At 40.3% G+C, this 10,619-nt stretch overlaps 1 protein-coding gene across 2 annotated transcripts in view; it reads left to right on the plus strand.

Moving 5' to 3' along the window:
• The first annotated feature begins 247 nt into the window (after positions 1–247).
• Positions 248–10,619, plus strand: part of pla2g6 (phospholipase A2, group VI (cytosolic, calcium-independent)) — a 13,369-nt gene continuing 2,997 nt past the window's right edge. The window contains exons 1-15 of one of the 2 annotated variants that reach the window (XM_035660474.1): positions 248–375; positions 1,005–1,225; positions 1,940–2,149; positions 3,220–3,400; positions 3,630–3,817; positions 4,270–4,366; positions 4,722–4,904; positions 5,464–5,572; positions 6,923–7,039; positions 7,666–7,756; positions 7,841–8,004; positions 8,087–8,237; positions 8,881–9,017; positions 9,937–10,091; positions 10,215–10,266. In XM_035660474.1, the coding sequence (XP_035516367.1) occupies positions 1,011–1,225; positions 1,940–2,149; positions 3,220–3,400; positions 3,630–3,817; positions 4,270–4,366; positions 4,722–4,904; positions 5,464–5,572; positions 6,923–7,039; positions 7,666–7,756; positions 7,841–8,004; positions 8,087–8,237; positions 8,881–9,017; positions 9,937–10,091; positions 10,215–10,266 (2,050 nt within the window). In that variant the 5' untranslated portion in view covers positions 248–375; positions 1,005–1,010. The remainder of the gene's footprint in view (positions 376–1,004; positions 1,226–1,939; positions 2,150–3,219; positions 3,401–3,629; positions 3,818–4,269; positions 4,367–4,721; positions 4,905–5,463; positions 5,573–6,922; positions 7,040–7,665; positions 7,757–7,840; positions 8,005–8,086; positions 8,238–8,880; positions 9,018–9,936; positions 10,092–10,214; positions 10,267–10,619) is intronic. The other variant, XM_035660475.1, reaches the window with a different exon arrangement.

The raw sequence follows: 10,619 nt of genomic DNA on the forward strand, positions 1-10,619 counted from the left end.
CAACTTTTATAAATAAATATGCCCCCCCCCCATCAAATACACACACACACACACACACACACACACACACACACACAATTATTGACTAATGTTTGAAGGTATATATATATATATATACTTATACATTTAAATGCACCATTGTAGCCTAATTACATGTATAAAGGTCATGGTACTTTCAAAGGTCCTCTGTGTCGGTGGGACTTTTCAGTTTAACCAGAGCACGCATTACGCCCCGCCTCTTTTACTGAGCAGCGTCTGATTCTTGAGCTCTGATTGGAGCAACCCGCGTCAGTCAAGATTTGAAGCAAGTTTGGTTGCGTTTGTGGTTGTTGATGTCGCTGTCAGAAGTCATCCAGCAGCGAGGAGAGCTAACAGGTAAGCGCGGACACACTGCTTTTACACGAGTTAATGCCATTCACTTCACTGGGCAGGTAGCTGACTGTAGCAGAGGTGATTATTGGGGATATTTATATTAAAATCACGAATTTAAAGGGTTTTGTTTGCTGCCTCTGGCTTGTAGCGTTGATGTCATGTATCAAATTGATCCTGTATAACCAGGAACTCGTGAGCAGCATGAATGAAGCCACTTGTTCATCATTTAAATGAGGAACAGTCTTGTTTTTGGAGTGTAATAGGACGTGGGGAGTTGACAGCTAGCCCGAGTGGTCAACTAATGTGGTAGCCCAGCTGGTAAAGATAGTATAATTATCTATAATGCACATTACTACACTAATCTAACAGCACATTGTGACTGTCAGCAGCCATAATATGTAATATCTGGGGCTGTTACACCTGTTGCTAGTCCTGAGTCCTGTCCTGGGGGTAAAATAAATCATTCATTAATGTTGAAAACAATCCTACAGGCTGCCAAACAGAGCTGCCACAGAGTGCAGAGCTGAACATTTCTTCAAGCGCTGCCATAACCTCTTCTCTTATAGCTGCAGATCATAGAGACAGTGCTGTGGGTTTGTCTGAGTCCCTAAGCTCGCTGTGCTTTGTCCTAGGTGACAATGCAGTTCTTAGGCCGGCTGTTGGACACAGTCTCCTCTGTCTCAACCCTCTTCACCAACCCCTACCGGGTCAGGGATGTGCCGCTGTCCGACTACCGAGGAGGAGGCAAAGTCATGCTGAAGGAGGAGGGACGCATGGTCCTGTACAAAAACGCCCAGTGCCATTCATGGGACTGTCTGCTCATGTGCCCTGAGATGCCCACTGTGACTCTGAGGTCAGTATTGATCACGTCACACAGACAGAGGTGTGATATGTGTCATTTGTATTATGCATCCACTGAACTAGATTTCCATTTGCAGATGTCAGCTGAAACCGCAAGTACGTTGAAAAGATGCAGATTTTCAGTAGTTTCTAGTAGATTCTATGACCCTCTGCAGATGTATTTCAGCCTTTGACATATTGAATTAGCTGTCTCTCTTGACCTACATCATTGCCCAACAAAGCAGATGAACTACATCAAAGTGTTTTATCTTGGATGAGTCAGCGCTTGTTTATTCAGTCGTGGATCTGGAAAGCAGGTTAATCAATGGCTAAGGATAAGAAGTTGTTGCGGGGGTTTTGTGTTTAATGTACATTTGGAGCTCTAATGCAAACATTATGATCCCTGCAAACTTAACATCATACAGTATTCTAAAAATACACTGAATATGTGTGTGCAAAGACTTGTCAAAGCCACTTTTAAAACTTGAAAGTTCTTGTAATTGCCTCAATATCACAGAATCTGCATACATCTGTATTGCGGACGTAAAGGTTACAAAAAAGAATTAGCAGTGGGAAACAAAGGAGAGCAGTGGAGTGCATCTTCTCTAATATTCGTATTTATTTTATCTGTCCTTTGTACCAGTATTAGTTTTTGGCGCTCATTTAGATTTTCCCCTCATGGTTCTTGTGAAATGTGGCTGTGTAATTATTCCACTGTGTGATTCAGGCTGTTTCAGGTGGCGTCAGAAGAGGACGCCATGAACTGGTTCCCCCAGTATGCCCTCAAGCTTCGCCCCTTCTATGAGACACTTCCTCTGAAGGCTGAGACCGCCCAGCCAATTGTGGACTGCATCCGCAACCACCCGGACTGGAGTTCTGCCCACATTGCTGTGGAGACAGGCCTGAGAGAGTGTCTCAAACATAACTATGTCCAGAGGTAAGACAGGAAGTGCTTTTTTTTACGTGACCAGCTGTTGCTAAATGCTTGTGTTTGTGACAGTTCCCTGACAATGCATGACAATGCAAATTACATTTTAGAATTTCTGCATCAACAGTCCAAAACATACTCATACACAAGGATAATAGAGAAAAGAATCAAGCAGGTCTTATCAGCTGTGACCAACACTAATTTGTTTTTGTTAAATGATAATCAATAGATTAGTGTTTCGAGATAACGCTGAATAAAGAGAATATAATAACGTGTATACCAAAGCAGTAATTGTGAGGCCACCAGCTGAACGCATACAATGCAACAAACACTTAACTATTTCTAATTAGTTCATGACAACAGGGCTTTAAAATCCTTTCAGGTTTTAGCTTGCTAACTGCAAATCACTTGCATTAACGTACCCATCTGCTATGCAGCTGTTGGTTTTTATTAAGTTCAGTACAGTGTGATAATCAACTTGCATTTCCTTGAAAACTACTTAAGAGAGAGTCAGTATTTCACAATAGAAACATGTAGTTGCTATATTTTGTGTTCAAAGTTTTGGCTAAAAGTCTCTGATGGACAAGAATGTGAGTCTTCCAAAAAGCATTCACAAATGTTCCTCCTACAGATAGTTTAAAAGTATTAATTAAAATTTAAACAGTTTTGCTTTGTCTGTAGCTGTTTAACAGATTATCTATAGAGTATATCTGACAATTCATGAACATAACCTAACCAAGATGTTGTTTTTAGCCTAACCCTTAACCACAGAGCTGTAATATCTGGAAAACGGTCATTGAATCTCAACTAATAAGCTGTCAATGTTACCAATACTCTAAACTATCTGTACGGGGACTCTCCAAATAAACTGGAACCAGTGTTCTTGTTAGAACATTTCAGCTCGAAGACACAATGAGGAAACATGAACGTCACGAAAAAGACATTTGAAGTGAAAGTTGGTCTTATCTTGAATCGAAACGCTTGTGGGTTGCAGTCAAAACAGCTATATGCAAACTATTAATTCAGCGGCTAAACCGAGCAAAGCGACCTGTGTGCTCACGTCATCTTTCTGTCTCCAGTCAGATCAATGCTCGGGCTGCAGCAGGCCAGACGCCGCTGCACCTGGCGTGCGAGCGCGGCGACTCTGCGTGTGTGAAGGAGCTGTTGGACGAAAGCCAGGCTCGCACCGACATCAAAGACCACAACGGAGAGACGCCCATGCACTTTGCCGCCAAGCAGGATTCTCCCGCCATCATCCTGGTGAGACTCCATGTCATCATATTTTGGCCATGACTTGTAGAATTATCTTACCATCATGTTTCAGTATCCTTAAAATTCAACTGATTGATCCAAGTACGGGCGTTGTCAGATCAAGATTAAAACATTTATGAACGAGTCATGTCCTCTAAACTGCATAGTAACATAATTTTCTCTCCTTCCACTTCGCCCACCATGCTGTCGTCCATCGCTCCCTCCTTCCCTCATTCAGGTCCTGTGCTCGCGGTTGTGCTCCGGGGTCAATGAGCTGAACAACAACGGGGAGACGCCGCTCCACGTGGCCTGCCGTCTGGGACGCGTGGAGTCTGTGAAAGCTCTGTTGGGGGGAGGGGCCAAGTGTGATGTCATCGGTGGCGTTGGCTACCCCATCCACAGTGCCATGAAGTACAGCGAGAAGGGGTGAGTAGGGGTAAACTGCGGGTACATTTTAAAATGGTTTCTGTAAGTAACAACCTACAGACTGTCAGTCCAGGACAGTCTTAGTAACAGTTACCCTAGTTACCCTGCTGCCCTGTCTCCTTTTTACATATACCGCTAGGTGTACATAAACACTTTCTGCAGTATGCCTCCAGGTTTATTAACTTAGGATATGTCCATAAAAGTAAAAATGATTAATAATTCTGGAGAATACCTCTCAGACAAGTTCATTAAGTAAAATCAGAAAAGTAATATTGTGCCTCTGAGGTTGCCAAATTCATTTCCCACAGAGATTTTAGAGCCTCTTTGATGGGTTGCTTAAACTGCTCACAAAGTAAAACAGCATGGATACTGTGAAAGTTTTTTTAGATATCAAATGTGTTGCTTCAGTTAATATATAGTAAATAGTCCTCTTTTCTGTGTTTGACTGTCAGCTGTGTGGAGGAGATCCTCAAAGCGGACCCAGGCCAGGTCCAGGCTGAGGACTCTTTGTATGGTGGGACGCCTCTGCACTGGGCCAAAACTGCTGAGGTGAAAAATATGACATCAGTTGTTTGTGGTTAGAGATCCATAATGAGCGGTTTGAATTACAGTGCATCTGTGCATCCTATAGTATACATCTAGAGAAATTATTCTTTAATTATCAATTAAAACTTTGATGTTACAGCAATTAATTTATGACCTTGAGGGTCAACCAGTTGGAGTGCAAGCAACTATTACACAAATGTATGGCACAACTTCCAGCCAGTGAAAGAAACCAAGACATTCATGTTTTAATCTAATTTAGAATTAGAAATGCGTCAAGAGGATTTAATAAAAACTAGCTTAACATATGAGGGTAAATATCAAGCTGATGTTTAAATAATTCTTCCGCTCTCTTTGCCAGATGTGTCGTATGCTGCTGGAACATCGCTGTGAAGTCAACTACCTCAGTAAAACCGGAGAGAGCGCCCTCCATATTCTGACAAAGAAGGGCCGCTTCGAGGCGGCTATGGTGCTGCTCACCCACGGAGGGAACGCCAACCTGAAGGGCCAGGAAGGAAACACAGCCCTGCACCTAGCTATGAAGGTGTGTGTACTAGACTGTGCCTTGCTCTTATTTTCCAGATGAAAGCAATAATCTCTTTCCTATCAAATTCAATCATATCAAATTGTTCATGAAAGGGAAGGGGAATGTCAAGGAATGGTTTTTGCAAAGTTGTTGCAACACAGTTTTAGCAAGAGAGGCAAAATACTATAAGATTACAGCGGTTTTAAAATCCCAGCCAATTTGGAAATCAGGTTGCATCACACATGCAGCGTAAGGATAAACTTCAAAGATCTGCTTGTCTGTAATGGCCAGCATGCTGTCTTTCTCGCTTGGTATGAGTAGTTCTTGCTGACATTTCTTGAATAGCAACTTTTCTTGTTTCAACAGGAAACATTTTTGTTAACTATGCTATTTATGTATTAAAACAAAATTTAAATGGATATACCAGAAAGCTAAATTACAACAGTTTTTAAATGTATATAGAATTTGACAGATGATGACATCTTAAAGAGTCTGTATTTTTCCTTTTTATTATTATTTAGTTTGGTTTGTTTAAATATATATCACTGCACCATTTATGTGATTCTCTGTGCATTAGATGGACCACATGGAGTTGATCAAAGCTCTGATTGTGTTCGGGGCTGATGTGGAGATCCACAACGACGTCGGAGAAACACCTGGACTCATCGCTGCTCGCACCAGCAAAGGTAAGAGAAAGAGTGAAAGATGGAAAAGAGAGCTTTACACTGTGAAGAGATGAGATGAGGCAAGAGGGCAAGGGTGTGTACACCGGAGGCTGAATAAATGAAGACCGGGAGGATGTAATAGTCATGGGGTTTATGGAACTTAAAATGCTTGACCTAACAGGCCAGTTTGAACTTTATAATAACATGTTAACATTAAGTCTCCTTTAAATGCATGTGTTCCACTGTAGACGGCAAAGCTACTGCATGAAAATGGTTGGAATCGTTAGTGTCTTGTGTCAGTACATTAAGTCCTGTTTTACAGCTCCTGCAACTAATACATTGTTTTGTGACTGTTTAAAAGCAACATGGTTAGAAAGCTTCCACCATCTTTTAAAGCTGCAATAAAAAAAAAAATGTCACTACCATATATAGTAAAATGAGATAAGGCCTTAAGATGTCTAAAATATAATTGACAGGTCTTAACATTTAAATTGGATCGATAAGGAACGAATGCTGATGTATGAATGTAAAATGGGTCTTAAATTGTATTCGTAATGGTCTTACAATGTCTTAAAAAGTCTTAAATTTAACTTGTTGAAACATACAGAAGAAGAAAGATTCTAAAGAGGAAGGAAACAGACAAAACATTATACAATTCAATAAAATAGAAATATATTACCCATTACTCCCATATTCACCTTCTTAACAGTAGAGGGCGGTGCTACGAGTGAGTGAAAATTAAAAATGTTGCATTGCCCCCTTATTTTGTAAATGACCAGTAACAGCTCTCTTACGCAGTGTTCATGATTAAAAATGATTTATTTCATAGTCACAAATGTAGAATTTCTGATTTTTATTTGTGTCATTGGATTGCATTAAGATGTCACACTGTATTGTGCTTAAAGAAATGTATAATGTAGGCCCACCCTCTGAGGTAGTGAATCACTGACTGTATAATTTAATTCCATTTAAAAAGAATGACATTTTAAATGTAAAAATGTTTTGAAATTTCACTTTAATTTCTTAAACATCAGAACATCCTGAATTTGTGAGGCTATTCAAACACAAGATTATTGCTTAAGCATATTTGTTGTTGCACATAGAGATGATTGTGTAGGAAATCACTCACTTGATGCTCTGAAGCAGAAGTGGTGGTAAAAGAAGTTGCGAACATGTATTGATTTTTAAAATGCATGAAAATTGCTAACAGCTCGCTCACATTCTTACTTTCTTTCTCTGTCTCCTCCTATCTCTTTCTCTATCTCTCTATTCTTTCTCCCTGCTCATTGTGGTGTGTGTGCATGTCTAACATGTTGCCTTGCTTGTGTGTGTGTGTGTGTGTGTGTGTGTGTGTTTGTGTTAACATGAAAGGTCCTAATAGAAAGATACTGCTGGACATGCTGTGTAGTGTAGGGGTCCAGAGGTGCCTCCCACCCTCCCCCGGCACTCCTTCCCCCATCTCCAACAAGGCCAATCCTCCAGGCATAGGTAACACCACCATCCCTACTTCTGCCCTCTCTTTTTCTTTGTCATTTTCTATAACTCTACATTATTCTTTTTTTTTTTTTTTACATTTTACAGTTTGAACACTTTGGAACAGATCTCATCCAATGCTTGTATATATAATGACAGATTGTTAACAGATTAGCTCATTTGTATTGGTCATACTATGGGTAAAAAAAACTTTAATTAAGACTTGAGCCATATTAATGATCCAACAACATCTGAGTTTTCTGTGAAACCAGAGCCGCAAGGTGTGATGTTATTCTGATACATGAGAACTGACCAAAAAGAGGCACTGCCCTGGTCCCAAACACTTTTTTATGAGCAACATACTGCTAATAGTGTACTGATAGTGATAACAGTAGAAGTTTAGTTGAATTATTTGTATGATTCTTTCTACACTTGGCTAAATTTGTTTCTGGAAAGCTTCCATGAATAAAGCAAAGGTCATTATATGAAACTAAATATTTTCCCAGACAGTGAAACTATATCTAGAGGCTCCCTTGTGGCTTGTAGAAAACCCAGTAGCCTCTTTTCTTTTTCATCCCTCATGCATGAATTTGATGCCATGTGTTGATCCCATATGAATAGCTATTGTAATGTTCTGACAGGGTTTGAGGACATCATGTATGTGGGGGCTGCAGTCAGTGCAATGAGCAGAGGCGCGTCTGAAGTGGACGGCCACAGAAGGGAGAAAAAAAAGTGAGTAAGAAGCTTAAACTTGTGAATATTGCAGTTCTGGAGAGGATAAAACACACACAAATAACTCTCTTCTCTTCTCTGCAGGAAGGACAGTTTGCTGTGTCTGGATGGTGGAGGTATTAAAGGCCTGGTGTTGATCCAGATGTTAATTGCTCTGGAGAGAGAGGCCGGTCGACCCACCAGAGAGCTCTTCGACTGGGTGGCAGGCACCAGCACTGGGGGCATCCTGGCCCTCGCTATAATACATGGTGCGTATGCATTTCCCTTTTATTTTCACATATTTTTAGAACGTGGAATTAAAACATCAATGACGTTTCTTCTGTTTTGTAGGTAAGTCCATGGAGTACCTGCGCTGCCTGTACTTTAGGATGAAGGAGCAGGTGTTCAAGGGTTCACGACCTTATGAATCAGCACCACTGGAGGACTTCCTGAAAAAAGAGTTTGGAGAGAACACCAAGATGACAGATGTCCGATATCCCAGGTAACCGTTCACGTTGAATGTGTGCTTCTTCTTCTCTAATGTACTCACCAGCAAATGGTAAAATGTTAGCAAGCTGATTGTGTAAGCCAGTACTATGGTACCTCCAGAATATATGCAAATATAAAACCAATACTAATTAAAGAGTGAAAAAGAAAAAGATTCAGTGTTCCGCCAGTGAGTTCCCATAAAGTACTATTTCTTTCTTGAGGTTATGTGTGTTTTTCCTGTATTTCTGCTGTTGGTAAAAATGACATCAACCAGCTTTAGATACCATACTTCCTTGCTGTGATTAGCTGTTATTTTGAGAAAAAATATTATTTTGTCAAGTGCAGTGCCTTGTAAAATGCAATCTGATTTTACCTTGGAGTGTTGGATTGGGTTGCTACAAAAAGCCTCATTACTTTGGAAAAAAATCTTCGGCTGCTTAGAAATTGTGTGCAAGTGCTCTGAAACAACTGAAAATTCTTTGTGAAAATAAAAAAAATGGTGGTGTCATTTGGTTTGGTGCAGTATGGGGTTTTACGTTTTTAAAGATAAGTCAAACCTCTTTTTTTTTTTATGAGCACAAATGCTGCATACTTGTTCACCTCTACACTCTCTAACGATTACTCTATTCTCCGCTCATTTATTTGTTTCTGTACAGGGTGATGGTGACCAGTGTTCTAGCAGACAGACATCCAGGCGAGCTGCACATCTTCAGGAACTATGACCCTCCCTCCGTCCACAGAGAGCCCCCATACGCCACCACTGCCACATTCAAGCCCCTCACCATCCCACAAGGTACTTACAAATGGAGCCAATTCTGTGTGTTACCCTACTGCACCGGTGCTCTAACGTTGTATTGAAGGGGTAATGCAGTGCACTAATACTACCACTGGATGGTGTGAAAGTAAGCAGTTTTCAAACCCTACACTTGGTGGCTTTACATTCTGGGATTGGGTAATCTCAACAGTATAAGAACACCAAGTTCTCAGTTCATTCAGGAAATGAAACCTAAAAAGCCTAACATCATCAAAACCTGCATCTGGATTTGAATCTCATCGTATTCCTGAACAAGTCCAGTTCCGCTGTGTTGTCTGAGTGACAGCCATGTTGTTGTTCCAGGATGGGAGGATGAGGATGTGTTGATAGTAGGATTCACAGAGGAACCAACCAGAAAGCGTAGCAAGATGACAGATGAAGGTGTGTGTCTGTATGAGTGAGAGACATGGAACCGGTTCACAATAATGTAATTTTGTCTGTCACAGATTTTTGACTACATACCACAAATTCCCATTTTCCCATGTTGGAATAGTTTGACATTGTGGGAAATACAGTTATTCACTTTTTGGCCGAGTTTGATTAGAAGAGAGAAGATTGATACCACTTACACTAACTTACACGTTAAGTTTGGAGTTGCTGTCATTCAGGTCTCCCCCTGTTTCCAGTCTCTATGCTATGCTAAGTTAGCCTGCTGCTCACTGCTGACAGCTGCCGGTAACATCATTCATGCAGTGGCATCAATCTTCCCTTCTAACTCTCAGTAAGAAAGCAAATAATCACATTTCCTGAAATGTCAAACTTTTCCTGATGAGATTTCCGCATGGATGAATATTAATGTTTAGTGAGCGCTAACAAGCTAGCCTGTACCCAGAATAAAAGTATTTTATTAATTGTTTCATGCCTTTTTAAAATCTTTATATCCCTTTTTTTACACCAGAACAACTTGTGTGGCGAGCTGCACGCTCCAGCGGCGCTGCCCCCACCTACTTCCGACCAATGGGCCGCTTTCTGGATGGAGGGCTACTGGCCAATAACCCGACGCTAGACGCCATGTCAGAAATCCATCAGTACAATAAAGCCTTAAAAGCAGAGGTAGAAAACTTCTCCCATGGTCTTCCATTAAGTTACTAACTGATTTTTAATGCTTTTTTTTTTTTAGATTAGATCATTTATTTATCTGTCTCTTTTTTTTTTTTTAACCCTCCTCCCTCTCAGGTCCATGGAAAAGGAACCAAGAAGTTAGGTATAGTGGTCTCCCTTGGTACAGGTAAGCTACTTCATTGTGTCTGAACATGGCAAATAATGCATTTTATCTTTTATTTTATGTAACTTAACTGTAAACTTAGGGTCACTTTGTGAATCTGAATGTGCTGTTTATCACCCATAATCAGTTTGTCTCTGCCGGTATATTATTTTTCATTATATTTATGCACATAATGTATGTGCATACATATTTGTACTACTATTTAGACAAAATTTGTATGTATTCATAGAGATTTCCCAATCTGATCTCAAATGATTGGTGTTGGTTATATACAGCTTTTTTGATCCAATCCTTTTTGTTTTGTTTTACTTTTTTTTTTTTATTTTTTTTTTTTTTACTTGTAAAGCTTTTATGCA

Source organism: Morone saxatilis, unplaced genomic scaffold (assembly GCF_004916995.1).
Source record: "Morone saxatilis isolate NCDOM2014 unplaced genomic scaffold, NCSU_SB_2.0 Contig17, whole genome shotgun sequence".
NCBI classification, from domain to species: Eukaryota; Metazoa; Chordata; class Actinopteri; family Moronidae; genus Morone; species Morone saxatilis.